The sequence below is a fragment of the Centrocercus urophasianus genome, unplaced genomic scaffold (genome assembly GCF_019232065.1).
Source record: "Centrocercus urophasianus isolate 14NV4802_14NV808 unplaced genomic scaffold, USGS_Curo_1.0 seq_41, whole genome shotgun sequence".
Taxonomy (NCBI): domain Eukaryota; kingdom Metazoa; phylum Chordata; class Aves; order Galliformes; family Phasianidae; genus Centrocercus; species Centrocercus urophasianus.
The window spans coordinates 960,071-983,671 of NW_024884989.1; the positions used below are offsets into that span (position 1 = coordinate 960,071).

Consider the following 23,601-nt stretch of genomic DNA (forward strand, 5'->3'; position numbering starts at 1 on the left):
TTTCCCGTTACCTCTGAATGGGAAGCCAGGGTTCTCCTGCCAGAATTTTTCTGGCTTCAGTTTGCCAGTGCATCCCCTCAGCTGCGCTGCTCAGAAGTTGTTACCCACCTGTTTGTGGTTCATGCTGACTGCTTGGTCAGGGTTATTCTGCCTCCCCTCAAAACTGGATTTGTTATGGAAAGGTACCTGAAAAAACAGCTACAACTTCCTTCAAGTTTCTGAGCTGTTTGTGGTCCCACAGAGAGATTTGGAAACTGTTGCCTACGTCCTCTTGCAGAAGTGGGGTGGCTTACCGGACGCACACTGCGTTTCCATGAGCACTGTGATAATTTCTGTAGTCTCGATTCATGGTTAGACCTCCCTGGTGGCTGTTGTGATTCTGAAGCTCACTTTTAGTCCCTGAGGGATGACCCCCAGCAAAACCACCCCAGCATCTCTGGTTAGCACAGCCTGGGGAGGCTGAGCCCCTGCAATAGCTTCAGCAACTGAAGAATCACTATCCAAGTGCTAGTGTTATGTCAGGCAGGGTGCCCACACTGCAACTGGGAGGAACTTCCACTCTGGTCTCCTCAGCAGCCAGCCCAAACTGGGAATTAAAGGGGTTTGAATTCTGCAGTGCTGTGAAGCTGGCCCAGGACAAGGCAATAAAGCCTGGGCAGCATGTGGTGGCAGATACCTTTGCACACTGTGTCATCCCCATGCCTGGACTGCATTTGCACCCTGTGGGTCCTCAAGAGGTGTGTTAGTGAGTGTGATGGGACCAATCACGCCTTGGACTGGACGTGGTGTGGGTGGGATGGCAGGAGGCTGTGCTGCTTCCCAGGCAGGGAGGTGGCCTGTCCTGGACACACCTGCCCACCTACATGGTTTCTTTCCGTATTAAGTGAGTTAGTGACAGTGGATGAGAGCGTCTTGCTGCAAGCGTGGCTCTCCAGGCTGGACACTGAGCCCAAATGGATCTGATTGTTTGGGGATGGAGATGTGGAAGCTCTTCCACCATTTCTTTTGTGAACCTTGCTCATAAAAGTGTATTGTTGCCTGGATTGCTGTCGAATTTAACTCATTTTCTCCAGATTGTAATTTAGGTATTGAAGTAACAGCAAGATCTTAATTTCTGATGGTTTTCTGGTTTTGAAACATAAAGCTGGACCTTAATCTATAAATTCTAGCAGGTACAGCTGAATAATGAGCATAAACAAGCAGAAAGCAAAGTTAACCACGCAGTCTGTTATTTTGCAGCCTGGCGCAGATTGACAAATCTCTTGTGCATGCCACGGAGTCAGCTATCATAGACTGGAGCTACCAGATCCAGAGAGCACTGAAGAAAGAGTCCTCAGAGCCTCTCCTGCAAGGCAGTAATCCCAACCCCAAGGTGGAACTGGAGTTCTGGAAGAACAGGTACCCTGGGCAGCCTGGCTGGAGCACGGTGGGCCCTGGTGCCAAACCTGGCTGGTTTGGAAGGAGCCTCGTAGGTGCCTCTAGCAAAGCTGCTTGACCAATTGCAAATGTTGGGCTGCCTTGGATTCGTGTAAGGATTTGAGGCAATGACCACTGCTCCCACACATAAAATAACCTGATCTGCACAGTTCCTTGAGGTCATAGGGCAGCTGGTTGCGTTTTAACTTAGTCCTGGTGTCACATCTTTAGGGGAGAGTTTTGGAAGTGCTCTCACTGTCTCAGTTCACTAGGAGCCAGCCACAGCTGTAAGAGCTGATGGACACCTCTCTGGATCTTCTCAGCCTAAGTAACTTATTTGTGAGGTCTAGGAGATGTCCCACTTCCTAAGAAACAGAAATCTGGTTCTCTGCCTTGGAAGAGGTGGCTTCTGTGCCTGAGGCCGATTAGTGCAACCACTACCACTAAAGTGGTAGTGAAGGCTAATGAAGTTTTCAGCCTTCTCAGAAGCCATCTTTTATTTTTAAAAAGACTACCAACTTGAACAGGCATGTCAACATTTGTTTGTTTTTTTAATTCAGAACTGATTTTCATTGCTGAGCCTCTCCTGGCTGGAATGTAGTAGTCCTCTCAGCCACTCTTGGAGCATTTGTGTCATCAATAGGCATGTGACAGCTCTAGATACCCAATGGAGCAACTGATGCTTGCAGATGGGAAGGGGTTTGAGATATTGCTGTCCCTCTATGGCCTCTAGGGGACCCTGCTCCTTGCAGCAAAACCTACAGAGCCTGTCTGCACCACAGCTGAACTGATGAGTTGAGCTGATGCTCGCTCAGTTTGTGAGCTTGTAATGTGTCTTGGTTGTTGCAGGTGTGATGACCTGGAGTGCATTTACAGTCAGCTGAGGACGAGGAAGGTTAGGAACATGATAGAGGTGCTAGAGAGAGTTGAGAGCAGCTACTTACCGGCCTTCAGAGCTATGCTCACGGATGTTGAAGCAGGTGAGATAATGGTGCAGCTTTGATATATCTGTATGAAATGACCTCTGGCCTTTGTTTTACCTAGTTTTACTAGGTTTACTAGTTTTACTGGTTTCAATCCTAATGTGTGTGCTTGGTCCTTAGGAGTCCACTATGACCATGAGGACTGCAACCACATTGCTAGCCCTGTTTTGTGGCAAGACATTTGTCTGCTTGTGCTTTTGTTTCTAAGCTTGGCCAAGCACGATCATGGTTCTGTTGAGCCAGACCATTCCCAAGGGTCAGGGTGAATGGATTTGGGATTTCACTCTACTGTACTAAAGTAATCACAGTGATCCAGCAGGACTCATCAGAACTGATCTGAAAGATCAAGGTGCACAAGGTCTATCTTGAGACTTTATAGCATCAGCTCCTGCGGTGTTGATCTGCAAGACTGAAGTTTCAGTACAATAAGGACAGTTCTCACAGCCAAGAGAAAGCAGACAGGCCTTAGGTTATTTCCCAAGCTTTGGCTGCTGCAGTCCCAACCTCTGTGGAAGGGTAGCAGCATTTAGCACTTTATGATGAAGCCCTTTGGGCATGCTGATTTCAAGGTCACCCCTTTGCAGACCTCATTTAAGGGTTGGCAGTGGAGGTAAGGGTATCTCTTGCTGGAGATCCCTGCCTACCTGCAGCCTTCCAAAGGTAAGTAGCTTTTCTCCTTCGTTTCTGCATCCACAGCTGCTGTACTTGGGCTTCTTCTCATTTGCTGTAGCCAAAACTTTGCCACCCTGCTGTTATTGCAGTACTTTCCATCCCTTTATAGCATTACAAGGGTATTAAATCATTTTTTTTCTTCAATGAGAAGAAAATCCTTACAAAGAAGGATTTGTTTTCTCCTGTTATTGAAACAAAATTCTACCTTTAACATGCAGCTACGTGAAGATAGCGAGTGAGTTTTGCTTAGGGGAGTTCAGCCAAAAGAAATACTGCAAATTCCCCTCTGCAGTGAAAACCAGCAGCGCCCTGCTGCTCCGCTGCCTGCAGCTCACCGTGAGTGACCCTGCATGTTCATCTTCATCTCAGCTGCTCTGTGGCAAGAGAAAATTATTCAGGCTTTGCCAGCTGTGTTCATGCTGACAGATAATAACACTCTTTACTTCTTCACATGGAAATGTTCCTTCTTTTAAGGACATACTACAGTATGCACAGTGCATGGGCAGTGCAGATCAGTAGGGCTAGAGAAGGACCCAATGTATAAGGAGCCAAGAATTCACTGTCGGTGTAATTAATTCTCTAACAGCCTAATCAAAATAAAAAACATATTTGGTTTTAGTACAGTAACAGCAATACCAACTGGGTAATTTGGACTGTAATTGTTAAATCCCATTACAGCACAGGTCAGATTGGTGGAGTGCTCTTTGTGCTGATGTCTGTGGGTCTGTGCAGGGAGGTCAGTGTTGCTAGTGGGGATTTCTTCCTTCATCGTGGATTCTGGGGTTATCTTCATATGTATCTGGATACTTCTGTTGCTTCTTGTTGGTCTACAGATGTAATTGCATTGTGCTCATATGGTGTCGTTCATGTTTATGCTCTGTAGGATTTTTCTCAAAGGTGAAACTACACAGGTATACAAAGTCAACTCGTGTCTGTGTGGCTGAAGGCTTTGGCTCAACTTGTTGTTGGACAGCTGTGCTGTACAGCCAGGACGAGTGGGACTGTGGTCACCTGTGTTGCTGGCTGCTATAGCTGAAAAAAAGCTCAGGCCAAGACAGGCCCTGCAAGGCTCCTCAGCCTGTGCTGCATGGCAGGGTCTGCAGGCTGCTTGGGGCGATGGCAGCACACATTTACAGCACTCGTTTGCCCACGTCTCATTGAGCAGTTGCAGACCTGGCTTCCGTCTGTGCTGGTTATGGCTGTAGATGAGCAGTGGTCCTGGGCCACCTTCTGCACCTGGGTGTCTTGGTCCACCTTGTGGTCGATGGCTGGTTTGCACCATGTGTAGGTGGGTCTCACCAGCTCTTGTGCTGCTTCACACAGCTTTGAGTGAAGCCCAGGACATTCACCTGCACCTGATGCCCCTCCGGCGCCATTTGGAGGACGTAGAGAGGACTGACTTCAGCGAGGTGCAGCCGCTCCTGCTCCCCCTGCTCCACGTGGTGTGCTTGATCTGGGTCACCTCCAAGCACTACAGCCGGCCTGCACGCATCGTGGTGCTGCTGCAGGAGATCTGCAACCTTCTCATCCAGCAGGTGTGTGGCTGTCACGCTGATGCTTCCAAGAGGAAGTTTTCTAAATCTAGTCCCTCTCTCTTCCTCTCTCCCATCCATCCCTGGCAAAATGATTCTTTCAACTTGAAACATTCAGTGCAAGAAGCGACCTCCTGAGTGTGATTTTGCTGTTCCAGGCCATGGTACACCTATCTCCAGAAGACCTTCTAAAAGGGGAGATAGAGGAGAGTCTGAGCAAGGTGCAGGTGGTGCTCGGCATCCTGAATGGATTCAAAGAGGCCTTTGAGGACAGAAGGGAAGAACTTCACACCTATTATAAATCAGGCAAAGAAGTGAAGGAGTGGGACTTCCATGCCAAGATGGTGTTTGCAAGGCTGGACAGATTTCTGAAGAGACTGGAAATGGTGGAGGTGAGAAAATCATTCCAAGCCTTAAGAAGAGCTTTAATGACTTAAGTTTATTTGTTAACACCTTCACTGGGTGCCTGGGGATGGGGTTACTCACTGTTAGGTCTGCTGGAACTGTTTTCCCTCATCCTGCCCAGTAAAATGATTGAGCTACTCAGTTGTGCTTTTCTGTTCAAATTGGTAGGTGTATTTGTTCTTCCAAAGAATCCCGTTGGGCCAAGGGAGTGGGAGTCACTGGGGGCTGTGGATCTCAGTGCCATCTCTGAGACCCCCTGTCCTGCTGCTGCTGTCAGAGACACCCGCAAGCTGGGTTCTGAGAGGCTGGGAGAGGCTGCCTCTTCCCCATGATTATGTGTGACCTGGGAAGAAGCTCACCGCATCATCCCTTCGTGTCCTGGTGGTCTGCCAAGGAAGGGTACTGTGGCTCAGGGGTGTCCTATCTGCCTATTCAAAGGCAGATTGGGGTTGTTTTTCTCCTCTTGTTCTCTGCAGTGGAACAGAAGGTTTTACTAGTCAAAGTAAGCTGTATATTTTTATGCATTATTTAATTAACTGTACTCAAAATCGTTGTGACTGATGTCTGTTTTAAGACTCTTCATAGTGATGGTTTCCAATAAGATTTGCTGTGCAGTAAACCAAATTATTCTGGTCAGTGTAGAGATGAATGTTAATTGGCACAGAGTAACTGCAGGTCATCATGAGGACAATATGAGTGACACAGTAATTATGCACTGTAACTCTGCAAAGACTCTGGGGCACTGTTTGCTCATTGCTTGGTTACTCTGAAAATGGGCTACAGAAGAAAGCCATTATGGAGGGTTTGAGCTGCACATGTACTGACATGATGGCAGAGCTTTGCAACACTGTCCTACACCCCCAGGGATGGAGAAAGGCTGTACAGTGTGCAGTCAGGTGGAGGAGCTGGAAGGGGGAGAGGAATGAGCTGTAAAATAAAAACAAAGGCACAGCAGCCTGTTGATGAGGAAGGATGCTGTCTCCCTCTCTCTTCTTTTCAAGCAACCGAGTGAGATAAAATGAGGGGCAGAATTTCATGAAGGGTCCAGTTACTCTGGTGCACAGGCAGCCTGTGAGCGTGTGCAGAGAGGAGGGCTCTTCCCTTCTTCATCTCACAGTTTTGCTTTTTTTTTCTGCTGTAAAGCTGCTGCCTGGCTGGGGTGGCCCTCTGCACTCTGTAGTCTCAGCGGTGCAGGATGGTTCTCAAAGCTGTGAATATTTAGCTGCCAGAGACCTGCAAGATGTAGTTCCCTTGGCTGGAAGCTGTTCCTGATGAGCCTGGCCTTGGCTGGAGCTGCAGTCACATGGCATCTTCCCCACCTTTGCATGGAGGGAGGCACCAGAGCCTGGCAATGCCTTGGCATAGATGGGAAGCTCTGGACCAAGGGCTGTCACCTATTCAACAGCCCATGTGGGGTGAAGCTCCCTTGCTGCTTAAGGTTGTCCCTGGAGCTCAGGATATCTGCCAGTGCATTCCTGTGCTTGGGATCAGCGCGCTCCTGGTCCTCTGAGGAAGACCAACGCCAATGCTCACGCATGCCCACCAGGAGTCCTACTGAAAGGGAAGGACAGGGTGGTGGTTGTGCTGCTGCCATACCTGCTGAGGGGAGAATTTCCTGAGAGGTAGCACTGTGGGATCAGGCCTGCTCAGGATGTGGAGGGTGGGAAGGAAGGAGCTCCCCGGCCATCTCAGCAGAGATAGGTCTCACGTTTTGAATCTGCTCCCTAAATAACCTCAGGAGCAGTTTCTCTGCAGGCGCTGTGTTTACAGTGACAGCTTCAGCTCCCGCTGGGCTGTGAGCAGCCAGTGGTGCCCATGACAGGTAAGATCTGGCTCCCTGCTTGTGCTGCTCAGTGTGTGCCTGGGGGAGGTTCCTGCATGTGGCAGCAAGCGCAGCTCCCTGCTGGGACAGCTGTTCTCATTGCCTTCTGTCAGTGTTATAACCTGTGTGTGTCTCCTTTGACTTGAAGGGTCTCCTGTCAAATGCCTTGGATCTGATGAAGCTGGAAAAGATTGAGTTCAGTGGATTTAAAGGGAAGGCCCTGGGTCAGAAGGTCCTGGACATGCATGAGGAATTCCAGGAGGCATACAGGGTCTTTGCAGAGCGAACCTATGACTGCCTCGACCTGACCAATGCGGTGGGTGCGACTGGGAACAGCAACACCACGTGCTTGTTTCCAAAGCACTGATGAAGAACTGGCCCGCATGCACTCTTAATGACTCCTTCCCACCTCTTCCTTCCTTTTGTTATGATCTTGTCTCTCACTGTGGGGGAAACTCTGTCACTGGGAGACGCTGGTCCTACAGACACATGGGAGCTCCTGCAGGCCCATGCTGGCATATCCTGCCAGTTCAGGACCTTAGAGCAGTGCAGCTGGGATGCCTGGATTTCTGTGTGTTTTGCCCAATGTTTTACTCTAAGTGGCACTTGCTAATGTGTATGAACTGTACCATCCACGTTGTTTTGTTTCCCAGCTCTCAGTTCCTAGATGGTCAGCTCAGGTAATCCCTGGGGATGCCTTTGCTTGTCTTGCTGCACACATGATGTCTGGTGCTCTTGGTGTTCAAGGATTCTATGTTTAAATAGTCATAGTGCTTTAATTAAAGGATCATTGCCAGTCCTCTGAGTCATGGCTCAGTGAGCATCCAAATCCCAGATGCTCACAGCAGCACAAGCAGGGCACAGCAGGTGAGCCACTGTACTTATGGTCTGCATGGAAACTCAAACTCCTGGCTTTGACACCAAGCAGTGTAGCCTGTGCAGGCTGTGAAGGAAGAGTGGGAATGGAATTTCTCAAAAGATCTGTGTTGTGATCTCAGCAGGAGAAATCAGAGATCCTCTGCTTGTCGCATTTGCTAAATTGAGTTGTCAGGACGTGGTTAGTGCCATGTGCATCCAGAGGAGGGAGTGCTAAAACAAGTGGCCACAGGGTAGCTCAGTGCTGAGAAGCTCCAGTCCCACACTGCTTCATGGTGATCATCCAGCTGGAAGGAGAAGGCAGAGTCCCTCCTCCTGCCTTGCTCTGAGTTGTGCTGGGATGATGGGCAAGTGGGCTGGTGGTGGGATGCAAGGCTGGTGTGTCCGACCTGTGGGTGGTAGGGGCTGTACGGCACAATGAGGACAGCTTGCACTTCACCTCCTGTCGTTCCCAGTGATGTCTCTGCAGTGGGAAGCACAGGCCCCAGTGCTGCCTGGGAGGGTTTTACTTGCAAACTGCTTGCTCTGCATCACTCCTTGTTCAGGATAGAGGACACAAAAAGAGTGGTGACAGTGGCTTTGCAGGGGCTGACTTGGTTTTTGTGACCCCTTGGCCTCTTGAGTCACACTCCTTCTTTCAGTGCTTGAGTTTTCCACCCTCTGTTACTGTCTGGAGACTTTTTTTTTTAAGCTGAATTGTGACATCTGGTCTTGCTGAAGCTCATTGATGGCAGAAGTAAAGCTGTTGCCTTGCACTTTGTTTTTCCAGTTAAGAGACACACAGCCTAATTTTTATGTGCTTTATCCAGATTAGAAAGGCCAAAGCCTTGCAGTTTGTCAAGTCCAGCTTTTGATTTTACTTGAAGGAAAAATAAAACAAGATTTTACTCTTCAGCTTCAAAGGGTTTACCTTTAATCAGAACAAGAGAAGCAGTACTGGAAGACAGTGGAAGTTACAGAAATGAACTGTTGAGGTTTGAAAGACCTTTGGAGTTCACCCAGTCCAACCCCCTGCCCAAAGCAGGGTCAACTAGAACAGGATGGTCTCCAAGGGTGTGGACCCCATAATCTCTCTGAGTATTTTCAGTGCTGTTTCACAGCCTCATGGCTCGCTGCTTTGCCTTCCTACAGGATTTTGAGCAAGACGCCTTTGATTTCCAGCAGAAAGTAGAAGACATCGACCGGCGTCTGGGAACTGTTTTCATCCAGGCCTTTGATGATGCCTCAGACTTGGAGCACACCTTCAAGGTTTGTTGTGATAACACTGGCAGCTCTGGGGTCTCTGAGGCTCACCCACAGTCTGTTAAACTGCAGAGCTGGCAGGAGGGTGTTTGCAGATAGCTTTGAAAGTATTTCTGCTCTTTCCATTAAGACACAAACAGATTAACGTGGTTGTTTTCCTTCCCTTTCTTTACCTGCTTGTTCACCTCTGCAGCTGCTGGAGATGTTTGGGAGCCTTTTGGAGCGGCCGGTAATCGCTGCGCATGCTGCTGGCAAATACTCTGACCTCGTCCACATGTTCAGCAGTGCCTTGAGCGATGTTAGGCTGATCTACTCCAGGCACGTACGGGCAGAGCGGGAGCTTGGTGAGTAGGGATGCTGAGTAAGGCTGATTTATTAGAGCTGGATGAATTCTGGGGGGGGAAATAATTTGTATTTTCTGGGGAAAGTGGAACTTCTAAGTTACAAAAATGTACAGCCACTGTATCTCCCAGTGCAAATGGAAATGCCTGGGAAATATCTCTGTTCTTAGTATTAAAGCAAAAAACCTACCAGGGTGGGGGGGAGACTGTGTGCGCGTGTGCATGTGCACGTGTGAGTGTGTGGTATGCAGCTGGGAATGGAGATTCTTACAGAGATTTTCCCCATTAAGGCTGTGACAAGAGTTCTGTTCATCTAACACTGAGCGGGGCTTTGCTCCTGCTTGTGTGCTCCCCAATATGAATGCATGATGTTTCTCTTGTATGCAAAGGAGCGAATTCTTCCTGGGCAAAGTCTGCCTCTGTGTCAGCTCCATTTCTAACAAGAGCTGGCTTCCTGATTGATCAGAGCCGTTCTCAGATGCTTGCATTTAAGGGAGAGAGCTGGGAAGTTAACATGGTTTTGTGCAGACGAGTTGCTTTTCATGTATCTTTGAGGTTAGAAGGGCCGTGTTCAGTCAATTGCAGTTTCAATGTTCCCCCCAGGCTTCCCTGCTGTGCATAAGAACATGCCACCAGTAGCTGGAGCCCTGCGCTGGGCTCAGGAGCTGCGAGCACGGATCCAGGCACAGTTTGGTCACCTCAGGCACATCACACATCTGTGCGTGGCTGTTCAGCTAAGTTGTTTCATGACTATCTTGGTATCTTTTCTCTAATCAATCTGATTTTCTTTCTGTACCGAACATCATGCAATGCTTATAGTTTGAAATATTTCCTAGTTGAAGAGGAGTGAAATGGTAGCACTGCCTCTTCAGCTTGCCAGGAGTTGCTTTTTAAGGAACTTGTTAGCTGAATTTGTTTGAAAGTGGTTAATAGGCACAGTAGTGGTTAATGGGCTTTTGAGCTGTGGTTCTAGGTTGCGATTACAAGACACATTGGAACCTTTTTCCCTACAACTCACTCTGTGTGTGCTCCAGTACCTCCCTGGGAGCAGCCCAGGCCTAGGCTGCAAGCCCTGATTCTGGTATCACCCAGTGGAGGGCAGAGAGATGCTGGGCCGGACTCTCCTGGGCTGGGTTGGTGGAGGGGAGTTTCAGGTTGGTGAACACATGAAGACTTGTCCTGGGCACTGACAGAAAACAACTTGCTCAACACCAAACAAGGGAGCGATCTCACACAACTAAGGAAAGAAACTATGCTGAGATATTTTTCACCCCAAATTTTGTTCTTGTGGGTCATCTTGGAGAGAGGTGGTCTTGCACTTGCACTGCTACACCTAGTGGCACTGTGCGTAGACTTCAACATTCCTGAAACAATGCATAAAAGCCCCATAAGTAAACCTGCGTTGGACATAGGATAATTGAAGGTACCCTGGAAATTGTGTTGTGGCTCACCAGAGCAGCTTTACTTGAGGCTGAGTAAATGAATCCAGGTTTTTAATGTGCTTGTCCAAATTAAGCCGTCTCCATCACTGTCTAATATTTGTGGTCTTCTCTCACCTTCATTACCACTGTGAGTCTTTAAGTGCAAGTTGTTCTGCAGCAATAAAGACATCTCTGTGGTGAGACAGGCTCTTGGACCATCCCCAGCAGAGCACCCAAGTTAGCACATGCATCTTGTTTGAATCCAAATGGTGAAGTTTGTAATCCATGAAGAAGGACCCAGATCTGCATTTCACATTGATTTTCTTTCTTCTGTTTGGAGTGGTTAATAACGTGCCTGCAGCAGTGGTGGTGTGATTCTGTTTCCTACAGTGCAACTTGAAAGAAGGAAAGGATTAAAATAGAAGGAAGTTGGTTTTGCTGGGGCTTGCACAATGCTTGTCCAGCAGTGACCTCTCAAGTGCTCCCTGTGCTTTCAGCTGAACTTGCAGTAGATACCAATTACCCTTTGAGCTCTCTGAGAATTTGCTAGGTTTTAAATGAATCAAGTTTTTATCAAAACATTCTTGAAAATCAACAACTTTTCAAGAAGTCTTGAACCTGGGATAAAATTCTTATCAGCATTACTTTGGTTGGCTGCCTCCATGGTGGCTGGGGTTCTGCCTCCTGCACTGTGGGGTGCTCTTCCCCACTCCCATGGTTCAAGGGGCACAAATCTGGCACTACAAATAGCTGTGTCCAGCAGGAGCCACATGCTGCTTCTTTCTGAGCCTCTTTGGTCTTAGAAAGTGGTGGCTGGTGAGCAGAAAGTTGCCATGCTCTGCGCAAGTGCAACGTGTGAAACTGGGAGTGTTGGACGTGTTAGAGGCCAGCCTTCCTCCAGCTGCACTGATACCTTCTTCCCTCTGGTGTGTGGTTCCTGTTTTGCAGTTTGCCAAAAAAACACTTGAGAGGGGTTGTCCAAGCCCCACTCACTCTTTGTGGAGCAAAACACTTTGGGGTGATGTGGTGGGGTGAAATGGTCCCCAGTCATCTACAATCTGTCCTACAAAACGGGAGGATGAGCTTATGAACTTAGGAAGGGGTAAATACAGACTGCAGCCTTGCAGAACTACTGTAATGCTGAGTTTGTCTGTTTTGCTACCAGCTGTCTGGACTCTACTGAAGGAAGAAGGGTGTTGGAGAGGTATGAAGAAATGCTCCAGTTGCTTGACAGGTGAGTGGCAGTGCAGGCAGGACTGTAACTGTACAAAATGATGTTCTCCTCCATGCCACCTACCAGTGTACTTGCCAGTTCAAGGCCTAGCAATGTTCCTTTCTAAGCCAGAGAGGGTCTTCTGATGAGAGAAGAGGAGAAATCCTTTTGCTGTGTGCCACAATCTATTTGTGATGCCTTGCAGTGGGAAGCTTTCCTGGGAGGAGCCTAGCAGAAGCACTGGTACAAGTTACTACTGGGTGTAGAAGTTGCTGCGGTTGACAATCTGGATTGACCAGAAGTTGAGCTGCTGTTGTTCATTCCCAGAGTGTATCTACACTGCCTGTGATGTGTGTTTTCCACAACTCACAGTGGAATTTATTATCACAGACTTGGTATCTTACAGTTTGATGTTAAATCTGATCTGGTCGCTCTGGGCTTTCCCTTGTGAAGTGTCACCTCCCCAGCCAGGATTCATCTCTGCAGGGTCTGCTCTTTCTTGGTCAGCAGTGCAGGTAGCCGACACGCAGGATCGCTGGGAAACACAGGGCAGGTGGAGGCAGCCTTGGTCCTGATGTTCAACCCCCCAGAAAAAGCCACTGAGTAATCATGATGCATCCTTTCATAAGGGAGCAGACCAATGGGCAGATCCTGGGTGACTTTGACAGAGTTGTTTTCTGGGTGATGTTCTTCAGAGCTCTCAGGTGACAACATGATTCAGAAGAGACTTTGCTGTTTGGGTGGTTGTTAACATCCTTGTCATGTGAGCTAATAGGACCCAGCTTCAGTCTTCAGAGGTGTCACTGAGTTCTCCAAGAACTGGATCTCCATGAGGCTGATGGTTTCTCACTTCTCTAAGATAAGTTAATGCAATTGTATCCAGCCCAGGGTTTGTATGGGTGTAGACACCTGTCCTGCTTAGAAACATTGGAAATGCCCAGCAGTTGCTTACCAGTTACTTCTAGCCAAATGCCTTAGAAGTCTGTTTCCAAATCAGTATCCTCTGATAAAAGTGGTACTTAAGTGCTGTTTGTCCTCCCCATTTGATACTGTCTCTGTTTCTTTGGGTGTTTGTCTTCAGAATCGAGTTAATTGTGGAAATGATGTGAAAGGCTTTTCTCATCCTTTATGTTCAACTTTCAGAAGTGGGCTTGGCTTCGTCTGCTTATACACCTGTCAGCTGGCTAAATAGCTATGTGATGAATGTGTGGGTTTTTTCCTGCAGGTATCAAGAAAAACTGTACGTAACCTGGTCCCAGACAGTCTCTGAGAAGTCACAGTACAACCTCACTCAGCCGCTCGTCCGGCGAGAACCAGAAACCAAACTGCTCACAGTCAATTTTGATCCCCAGGTAAAAACTACTGCCAGCTACCTTTCCTGCCTGTCTGCAGGCATCTCTTCCTGCTGGGCTTTTTTTTTTTCTCACTGGGCTCCACTATAGGAAGGTGATTGGGTGAATTTGGTATTAGATCTGTTCTGCTGACATCTGTGGATCCCCTTCTATGATGAGTAATATAAGTATACCACTCTCTGTTTCATCTGTCTCCTGAGAAGATAACAGGATTGAGGTTATAGCAGAGCTGTTTCTAGTGAAAATCAGTTGTGGGATGTAGCAAGGCACACAGATGCTTAAGCATCTCCAGATTAGACTTGGTGCTGGTGTGAAGAGTGCTGGACCTTGAGATCCAGTGTTTGGTTCATGTTATGTGTATATGAACTCTGGGCTACCCAAAAGGGTATAGTATAAGCCAGGAAAGGTTCATTTCGTTACAACAGTATTGTGGCTGTTAGATTCTTTTATTGAACTGCATGAGGCTTGGAACAGATTTAGGGTGTTTTTCCAGTACCCTAAGATTTCTTCTAAAGCCTGTCTTGAGCACGGACGGACCATTCACCTCGCCCAAGGTAGAATCTGGGGTCCAAACCATCGCAGCGCATAGATGGACTGAGATTTTTCTGGGGCCTGTTGCAAGCCAGTGACTGGGAAATGTAAAAGTGTCATTTAATGGGAGAAACTAACTCTCAGGGTCCTGGGGTGCATTGGCACCAAAACCTTCCCACTTTCCTGGGTCTGCTGCAGTTTTAGTGTTTAGATTTTACAGCTCATTCAGACTTGGCCCTCAGTCAAAGGATTTGTCTATCTCCTTGGAACCTCCTTTCTAAGTTGGGAGCCAAGTGGCCTCGGGATGTTTTTTACCCTTCACCTTGGGGTTTGGAGCCTATGATGTACTGAGCATGCCTGCTCTCATCTCCGGTGCCAGTCTTCAAGTACTGCTGCTCTTCTGTTCTTTGCTTCCCACAGTCAGGACAGTCTGATTCCCTGGGTGCCAGTTAAGCTCCTTCATTCCCTCCAGGGTGGATGGGAGCACCTCGCTTTGCCTCAAGGCGTGTGTTTGTAACCCTCCAGAAGAGTCTTTGAGAGCTCTCCTCTCTTGGAAGAAGAGAAAAGGAGGACTGTTTTCAACCCCATGTTGGGCACATCCCAGACCCAGACAAAGAAGAAGGGAGGGGAACTTGTCTGTATCTCACTTGCCCTCTTGCCCCTTCAGCCCTCCCAACATGTGCAGTTCCTGGAGCACTTTACCATACTAGCTACAAAATACAATGAAGATTTTTAGTCTTAAAAGTCACATATTATGTTGGAAGATCTTACTGTTCCCTGCACTGCAGGCTTGCATTTATACTGGGTTTATAACTGAATAAAACTCATTAATCCCAACAGTCACTACTCCATCTGGGGTGGGGAGAGGTATCTGGAAGGCTTTGCTGGTAGGTGGGCACCCTGAGATGGAAGGACTTGACTTGCTAGGTTTGGGCCATGGTGTTTGTTTTTTATGCCAGTCATCTCCAGTTAACCAACAGAACTGGAGTCTGGTCCATCTTTCCCTTAAATAACTGCTAAGCTCTTAGACAAGAATATTGCTGAAAAAGTATTGGTGAGGATGGCTAAAAGAACCAGAGTTCATTGTGGCTTTTAAGGGCTGCCTGGAGTTTACTTGCTTGGTAGTTACCAGAGCTGCCTGTCTTTGATTGGAAAGAGAACTGGTGACAGAGATCAGTGGAAGACAGACAGAGTACAGACTTGGAAGTGTCCGGATGCTTTTCAGAACATGTTGATTTATTAACAAAATAGCAGGCAAACCCTGAAACGTTCAGACATTGGAGAGTGTATGCTGGGTGAATGGAGAGGATTGCTCTGTGTTCAGCTCTTTGCCTTGGTTTTCCAGTTGGTTTCAGTGCTGAGAGAGGTGAGCTACTTGTCTGGCAGCCAGATGGGAAGCATCCCACCAACAGCAGCAGAAATCTATTCCTCCAAGGAGTCGTACCGACAGATGGTGGCCAGGTTGGATCTAATGGTGAACAGATACAACAAGATCCTGAAGACAGTCCTGGAGGTTGAATACCCTCTAATACAGGAGCAGCTGCGGGATATTGATTTCAAGCTGAAAGAGGCAGAGGAAACATTGAACTGGAAGATGGAGGGTAAGCTAGCTAAGCACTGGGTAGTGTGAGCTCAGACACTTGGGTCTTGTCACATTCCCCGTGTACCCAATGTCTGTCACCTGGCTCCCAGCCGCACTTCTCAACCCGAAGCACAACAAGGGGTGGTGAGGTGAAGAGCAGCCCCCAGCTTGCGTGCTGCTCTTCCTGTTCCCTTACTCTGCTGGCCTGGTAGATGGGGTCCTGCTCCCTTTGGATTCAGCCTGGAGAATGCCAGATTTGGGTTTGTAAAAGCTGGCAAGGCTGAGGTTAAAGCCTCTTTTGTTGCCTGTGCTGACCAGCCAGTGCTAGTCCAGGCAGCCCGTGTCTAGCTGTGTGCCTGTGTACCTGGGGCACTGCTTTCTCCTGGTTTACAGAGAGTGGGGACCTTTGGCCCAGCCGTCTGGCACTGGAGTGAGCTTCTCCCAGGGAGAGGCAGAGCCACCTCGATAGCTTTTCCTTAAGGATGAAGTGCTGCAGCTGGAGTTGGGTATTGCGTGACTTTGGGATGATTTAAGTAGTGTTCTTGCTTGATCAGTTTTATCTGCAAGGCAAAGCAGAGGAAAACAATTTGTTTCCTCTTGGTGAAAGCAAAGTGCTCACTGGTGGAATATATATTTCTGTCATCAGGCTTGTGGTATGAACAGGAACAAATGTCCTCCCTTGAGAACATGCAAAGCAGAAGTGCTCATGCTGAAAAGCTCTATTCAGAGAGCTCCGTTGCACAGTAAAGATGGAGGGATTTTCCTGCAGACGAGTCTGAAGTTCTCTGCATCTAAATGTAACCCTTGCTGGTGCCTGAGGCCATGTTGTGGGTGCAAAGTCCCTGCTCCAGTCATGGTGACAGGGTTGCTTAGCCTGCTAACTGTGCTGTGGTGTGTTGGGGTAGGATGGAGCTCACAGTGGTTCAAGGCAGGAAGCTGCTGTCGGATGACATGGTCAGTCTTGCAAGCAGTGATGGGTGAGAAATATATGAGACCTTAGGAAAAAGATGTCAGAGGCTAATCTTAAAGGTATGTGAGAGGTTGCTCAGCAGCTCTGAAAACTCAGTCAGTCATCTTATTTCTGGCCAGGTGTCTGGGACCGCATCTCCATGGTGATGGATGGTGTCCATGACCTCGAGCAGAGGATACAGAAAGCCAAAAGCAACGTTGAGGAGATCCAGAGCTTTGTGCAATCATGGGGGTCACCCATATTTGAGAGGAAGGATGGGAAGAAGGAATCACTGCTGAACCTGGAGGACTGCCAGGACCGTCTGGAGAAGCGTTACAGCCTGGTCCGAGAGTCAGGGCTGAGGATTCATTCGCTGATGAAGGTAAGGGGGGCAGATCCCCAGGGATGTGTTGTCACTGTAGTTTCTCTGTGTTTCTCCCCTCTTTTGAAGTTATCCATAGCTATTTCACCTTAAAATCAACTCTTAACACCTTTGAAAGTTTTAGGCAGTGTTAATTGACAATACCTTTCATGATTGAGTTGGTGTGGCTGTGTGCTGGCGTGTTGCTGGCTGGGCATTGCTGGAAACACAGCTCAGGACAGGAGCGAGGGCAGCCAGAGCCCGTTGAAGGAGTCGTGGCTGTTGTGGAGCCACTAGAGGGGAGTCGTGTATCAGGCTTCAGGCTCCTGCTAAGAGGAAAGATCTCCCTTCAAAATATTTACCTGAAAATACAAAGGCAGCTGCTGACCTTTCTGTTTCAGAATTGTTGTCCCCTGAGGAAGCAGGAGGTGATGCTGGTAGTCCAGGGAGAAACTAAGTGACAGGAGAAAAGCTGCTGTCCAATACTTTGGAGTTTTCCACTGACATTGTCATTGCTGAGAGATTTCTTTGCAGTGCAGGAGAAAACCCAAAGTTCTGCTTCGCACCTTCTGGAGCGATGTGCTTCGTGTGGTGGGCACAGCACCTTGGCCTGGAGGGCAATGGGTTTTAGACCCAAACCACTCTTGAGGGTCTCCACCTGGCCTTGGGCTCTGGAGACAGCTGACTGATCTGCTTGGGACACCAAGCTCTTGCTGCTCACCTCACCTTGCTGTCTGCAGGCAGTCCTGGACCTCTCACCATTTCTCTGCACACTGAACCAGGATGAGGATTTTGTTCTGCTGCTGTGAGCGTAACAAGCTCAGCCCCCTCCAGCTATCCAGCTACCACCCAAGAGATGAGTGCCCTCCTGTGGTAGCCAAGGAGGACATGGCCTTGTGGTCATAGCAGCAGGGTTCATTAAAACATTGGTGGTAAGGGAACTTTGTTCAACATGGCAAAGACAGTGATGCCTTCAGTCAACTGTTAGTACTGAGCTCATTCATATGAGATTCTCTCTCTTCTAGTGTCAGCTTTCTGCTGCCAGTTTGTTTGCAAGGCGCCAGAGCCCTACTTCGCCCTGTTAGGAGCTCAAGCACCCAGCTGCAATGTGTCAAACTGGGAAGCAGCAACTTTGGGTTGGATAACTAACTAACCCAACTGGCAGTGCTGTCTCCCATGTGCTGAGCTGCCACACCAGCACTGGGGTGCATGTTCTCCCGTGCACCCACATGTGAAATACATCTGAGATATCCCCTAAGCATGCCTGATGGCCCCGCAGCGATGGACAGAGTGGGCTGGTTTCTGCTCTCAGCAGGCTGGACCTTGTTGAGACTGTGACTCTTGAGAGCCTCCTTGGGAGAAGGAGCACTCAGAGGACATGCCAGGGCTGGGGACCGAGTCCCAGTGGAGCCTGGAGGCTGCTGAGAGGAGCAGGGGGTGGACAGCCTGGCTTTGTGGGGGTGCAAGGAGGAAACCCAGGAGGGACGAGTCCTTGCTGTGGCTCAGAAAACCCTGAGTTTCATGGCTAGGAGCTGACCTGGAGGAAGGGAGCATAGCAAGATGAGGAGCAAGGCTGTTAGCAAACCCTTTGTTTTGTCATCCCAACGATTCTCTAGTTTTGTTGTTTAAAAACCTCTTCTTGAATTTGAAAGCTCAATGATCTTTTCGAGATGTCCATTTGTAGGACAAATTTTAAGCTGTTTCAGGTGACAGCAGTTTCTGACAGAAGCAGTCACCTGTCTACCTGGGTGTTCAGTAACAACTATCCGGTTTCCAGTCCCTCCACAAGGCTGCTACCCATGGGCTCCCTGGCACATATCCTTAGCTGTGAGCAGCTCTCTTGCAGAACAGGCTCAGCCCTGCTGAATTTCAAGGTGTCTTTGTTTTCTTCCAGGAAAATCAGAGCCTCTTAACTGCAGACCCAGCATCTGATGTCTGGAAGGCCTACGTGGATTATGTGGACGAGATAATCCTGGATGGATTCTTTACTGCCATTGAGTGCTCACTCAAGTACCTCCTGGAAAATACAGGTAACTGCTGATTGTTTTCTTCTGCCCACAGTGCCTGCTTCAGTCTCACCTAAGGGAAGTTCCCTGCTCCTCTTTGCAGAGAGCCATGCAGTGGGGTCAGTGGGCTGTGCCCAAGGGAATGGGGTGGATGACTTTTCTCTCTCTCTCTGATGGAGATTGCAGCATTTGAATCCCTTGTGTGCAGCAGAGATGAGATGCACAGCATGGGGCTGGAGGAAGCAGCATTGCAGGAGTCAGGTCTCCCTTGCTGTTTTCTGTTCTGTACTTTCCCTTGTGCCTGGAAGTTGCTCTTTTCCTGCCTTCTTGCTGTGCCTCTTGTGCTGTCTACAGCAACTCCAGGTTGGGTGAGTGCCTCCATCTCCTGGTCAGTGGAGCAAAGCATTGCACAGGGAAGGTATGGAGAGGACAGTGCACCATTTGTGGGGACTGGATGGACTAATTTGAGGGATCGTCCCAAGTCTGAATACAGCTCAGATATTGATCCTCCCCTGCTTTTACATTTACAAAGCATCAGGGGTATGCCGTCTTTGACTTGTGAGCAATCTCAAGAGCTGATTCTGCTGTTGAAAGGTAGGGAAGAAAATCTCAATCCTCAGGCAGCAGGCCAGCAAGGAGATGAGGTGTGTTCAGGAGATTCTTCCATTCAGACCTCCTGCCTAAGAACATTGTGGAGGTGCACTTAATTCTGCTGCAAGCATCTTGTGTTTACCTAAAGCATGTTTCCAAAAATGCTTCCCCCTTGGACGTGGGGGACACTGAGTTGGGAATTGAAATCCAAACAGTCTTGTTTAAAAACACGCACGTAACTTCAGATTTGAATTTGGTTTTCATTTCCAGTTGCTGTGTTTTTTTTTTGTTTTGTTTTTGTTTTTTTTTATGTGTTTCTCCAATAAACCAAAATGCCTCTTGGTTCCTGATGTTTTTCTCCTCTGCAACTTGTGCCCTGTAATTGTTCAGCTCTCAGATTCCTTTTTGATTAGCTAAAGAGCCTGGACTCCATAACGCTCCGTTCCACAACATTATTATTATTATTTTTTTTCCAACCATTAAATCATTCTTGCCTCATCTGTTCTCCATTCTGATCTGTGGCTACTGGAACATTAGAGAAAAAGCTAGCAAGCCAGCTGTGCTGTTTGCAGGCAGAATATCACAGGACCCTTGGAGTGGGTGTCCCTGGTCACATCTGCCAGTGTCCTTATAGGGCACAACACGAGTGTTGTGTGGTGGATGTCAGTGGTGACTTGAGGTCATTTCTCTCAACCTGAGGAAGCTGCTGATGTCTCTGTTCTTCCTTGCCAGATCCCAAGGCAGGGCTTGCACCCCTGTTTGAAGTGCAGCTGGATTTAGTGATCCCAGATTTGATTTTTCGTCCCTCCTTGGAGCCCGGCACAAATGATGGTTTCTATGACATGGTGGAAAGCCTTCTCAATGACATCTACAGGATCTCCTCACTGGTGCCCAGGCTGGCCGAGCACAGCGGCTTCCCCCACTACCAGGTCTGGTGGCTGAGCTCTGCCTGCTGCCCCGCGGCAGCACGGAGGCCCCGCTGTCACTGTGCTCTGCTTCCCTCCCCTAGGCTGACATGGAGGACATGGCTGACCTGGCTGACGTGCGCCACGACCTGATGGGCCGTGTGCAGGCCGTGATGGCGGCCTGTTGTGAATATCGCAGCAGCTTCGATCGCTACTCGTACCTCTATGGGGATGACAGAAAGGAATTCTTCCGCCAATTCCTGCTCTATGGGCACATCCTCACCGCTGCAGAAATCGAGGCTCATGCAGAGGATGGGGTCCCCGAGACACCCCCCGGCCTCGAGCAGTTCAGGGAGCAGATCGACTCCTATGAGCAGATCTGTGAGGAGGTGAGTCGCATCGAGCCCATCAGCGTCTTCCATTGCTGGATGAAAGTCGACGCGCGGCCTTTCAAGGCGTCCTTGCTGAATGTGGTTAAAAGGTGGAGTCTGTTGTTCAAGCAGCATCTCATTGACCACGTCACACACAGGTAAGAGCTGTTCCCACCTCCTCTCTCCAGCACCTGTATTGACAAAAATGAGTTTTCTCTCATCTTGACTGGACATTCAGTGCTTAACAAATACAAGAGCAGGAGTAGGAGGGTCCCTACTTCTGTCAACTTACCACATGCCCTGCAGCTTCCATCCCCTGCTCTCTGTTGGGAACAGATACTGCTGACTGGGTAATGTGGAAATAGCTCTGTGGACTTGGTGCTCTTGATGTCCTACATGCAGGTCCTCCCAGGACCTGCTGTGTGGCTTTAGGTGGGATGTCTGTTTGTCCATTTGTCCTGATCCAACTATTCTGACAGTCATGAGGAGGTACTTCAAGGTCACAAAAAAGGGGAGTTCTCCAAACAAGTTTTGAGGTCCTGTTCTCCTTGCTCTGAGTAGCTGCTTGGTTACCAGCTTTGTGCAGGGTGATGCATCAGGTGATTTATTTCAGCAGTTGCAACTGAAGGCCACTGTAGCTCTTGGATGCTTACAAGAAGTATTTGCAGACATTTGTAGTAGTGAAGGTCACTGCTCATGGTGGATGGTATGACCTCGTTGTGGTAATTTCACCTGATGGGCAGCTCACCTTCACCACACTGCTCTCTTACTCCCCTCCCTTGAATGAACAGGGAGAGAAAATATGATAGGAAAGGCTCAAAGGTTGAGGTAAGAACAGGGAGATTGCTCCAAACTACCATCATGAGCATGATTGCGCAAGGAGATCTTCTCCAAGTGGTGCTCGTTGGCTGCAGGGGGACAGCTGTCTGCTCCATGGGCCTGTCCTGTGCTGCAGATTTCTTTTGCTCCATGCCTAGTGCAACTCCTGCTCTCCTTCCGCACCGACCCTGGGAGCTGCAGGATTCTCTCTGTGCATTTTAGCACTTCTATCTCTGCTGCTGTGCAGCAGTTTTCCCCTTTCTTCATTCTGCTCTCCCAGAGCACAGCCAGCATTGCTCGCTGCTCAGCATGGGTCCCTTTTGGAGCAGCTGGAGCTGCTGCTCTTGTGTGACATGGGGCAATCCCATTGCATCCCTTTCTACCAAGCCCTTGCCACATAAACCTAATACACGTGTTCTTTTCAGGACTGTGACTTTGATAGATAATTTCTATGCCAAGAGCTTTTTGTATAGTTTTACAACCAGGCAGATAGGAGCTCTTGCTTGAGAGTCCTTGACTCAGCAGTTAAGTCTTCATTAGGTGAAGAATTTAAGAACACATCTTGGCCCAGTGACATTCACAGAATTTAAGCAGGTGCTTAATGCTGTTTTGAGAACAAAAGCGTGGCGGTGCTGGAAAAGACCGAAGATCCAGGAGCTCATTATGCCTCTGCTGACTGTGCCCAATAGCAGGCAAGGTTAAGAACAAGGTAAAGCTAGTAAGGAAGCTTCCCCCACGTTCCCTTCATTGTGTGTTTATTTGTATGCTATATAGCTTGACTGACCTTGAAGAGTTCATAAAAGCTGCTGATGAAGGTCTGAGCAAAAGAGTTGAAAAAGGAGATTATAATGGCTTGGTGGAGATTATGGGTCATCTCATGGCTGTTAAAGAGAGGCAGAGTGTCACTGACGCCATGTTTGAGCCCCTGAAGCAAACCGTGGAGCTGCTGAAGGCGTATGAGCAGCAACTGCCTGAGGAAGTCCATAAGCAACTAGAGGTGAGTGAGAACTCAAACAGGAGTTGTCAAAGAGAATGTGACCTTAATAGTATTGCAGTAATACTGAAGACCCCACTCCCAGTCATTAGAGGGCCTCATTGGATAGTGTTTTGCTATCGTGGGATGTGCCTTGATAACTCTAAATTTTGGAGTTCTATTGAGATTTTCTTTTAAGGCAGAGATTAAGCCTTTTGTTATGTATGAAAAACATAGAATTGCCTGCTCCAACTCCCAGTGATTACTTTTGAAAAAATTAATGCATTTTCAAATGCATCTGTTAATTAGGTTGAATTATAATTATTTTTAAATAAGCCAGTTCTTGGCAACTGTGGAGATGGGGAAGATAATGTTGGCAGAGGAGTTGCTTTCTCAAAGGACTTCATTCCTCTGGGTCTGTAAAACCAGATCTCCCTGACTCAGAGGATGTCACTGGGAAACAGGTTCTGAAAGTGTTCTGACACCTTTACTGGTGTCATTGAATTGAATTTCTGAATTGGTTTGAATTGAATTGGTTTGGTTGAATTGGTTTTCTTCTGAGAATTCCTTTTTCTTCGGTGAAAGGGGCCATGAGATGAAGGTTAGAGAACATTGTGAGGTACCCAGCCAGCCCTGGGGGTAGCAGGAAGTTCTTCTGTGGGTGCTCCATCCATCCAAGGCTGTGGAGGGGCCCTGGGCAGCCTGAGCTGGTGGGGGGCAATCAACCCATGGCAGGAGTGGGGCTGGTGGGCTGTAAGGTCGCTTCCAACACAACCATGCTGTGATTCTATGATCCGATCTTCTTACAGTGGAGAAGTGCATGGCTACGGGCCCATGGATGCCCTGTGGTCACTGAGTGCTGTGTGCAGAACCCAAGGCTGAGAGTGGGGCCTTTCTTGGAGGTTTCCAAGGAGGTGTCTTATGCACCTGGGTGGCAAGGACTCCCATTCTCTGATGCAGGCTTGGGTGGCAGCTGAGTGGGGTTTGGTACTTCCTTGGTTTCCTGTTTTGTTGGTTTTTTTTTTTTTCCTTCAGATGCAGGAGAAAACAAACAAATTGTATTCTTTATGGCAACATGGAGTTGAATGGTTGAGTCACTGCCATATAGGGTGGGAAAAGCAGGAATAAGTTGCTCTTAGTGCCTCTCTCTCCATGGCTGGGCTGAGCTGGAGCTGGTGACGAGGACAAGGAAGCAGCTCCGTGTGTGCACTGACAAAGCAGAACCCTGGGATTCAGGG

At 48.4% G+C, this 23,601-nt stretch overlaps 1 protein-coding gene across 1 annotated transcript in view; it reads left to right on the plus strand.

The window, feature by feature from the left end:
• DNAH9 (dynein axonemal heavy chain 9) overlaps positions 1–23,601 on the plus strand; it is a 191,448-nt gene that overhangs the window by 6,888 nt on the left and 160,959 nt on the right. Inside the window, exons 3-18 of the mRNA XM_042833278.1 lie at positions 1,240–1,398; positions 2,266–2,396; positions 4,395–4,606; positions 4,762–4,995; positions 6,979–7,146; positions 8,838–8,954; positions 9,142–9,292; positions 9,893–10,007; positions 11,876–11,944; positions 13,149–13,275; positions 15,152–15,407; positions 16,478–16,719; positions 18,593–18,728; positions 20,028–20,224; positions 20,305–20,729; positions 22,165–22,387. Of these exons, the coding sequence (XP_042689212.1) occupies positions 1,240–1,398; positions 2,266–2,396; positions 4,395–4,606; positions 4,762–4,995; positions 6,979–7,146; positions 8,838–8,954; positions 9,142–9,292; positions 9,893–10,007; positions 11,876–11,944; positions 13,149–13,275; positions 15,152–15,407; positions 16,478–16,719; positions 18,593–18,728; positions 20,028–20,224; positions 20,305–20,729; positions 22,165–22,387 (2,962 nt within the window). The remainder of the gene's footprint in view (positions 1–1,239; positions 1,399–2,265; positions 2,397–4,394; positions 4,607–4,761; positions 4,996–6,978; positions 7,147–8,837; positions 8,955–9,141; positions 9,293–9,892; positions 10,008–11,875; positions 11,945–13,148; positions 13,276–15,151; positions 15,408–16,477; positions 16,720–18,592; positions 18,729–20,027; positions 20,225–20,304; positions 20,730–22,164; positions 22,388–23,601) is intronic.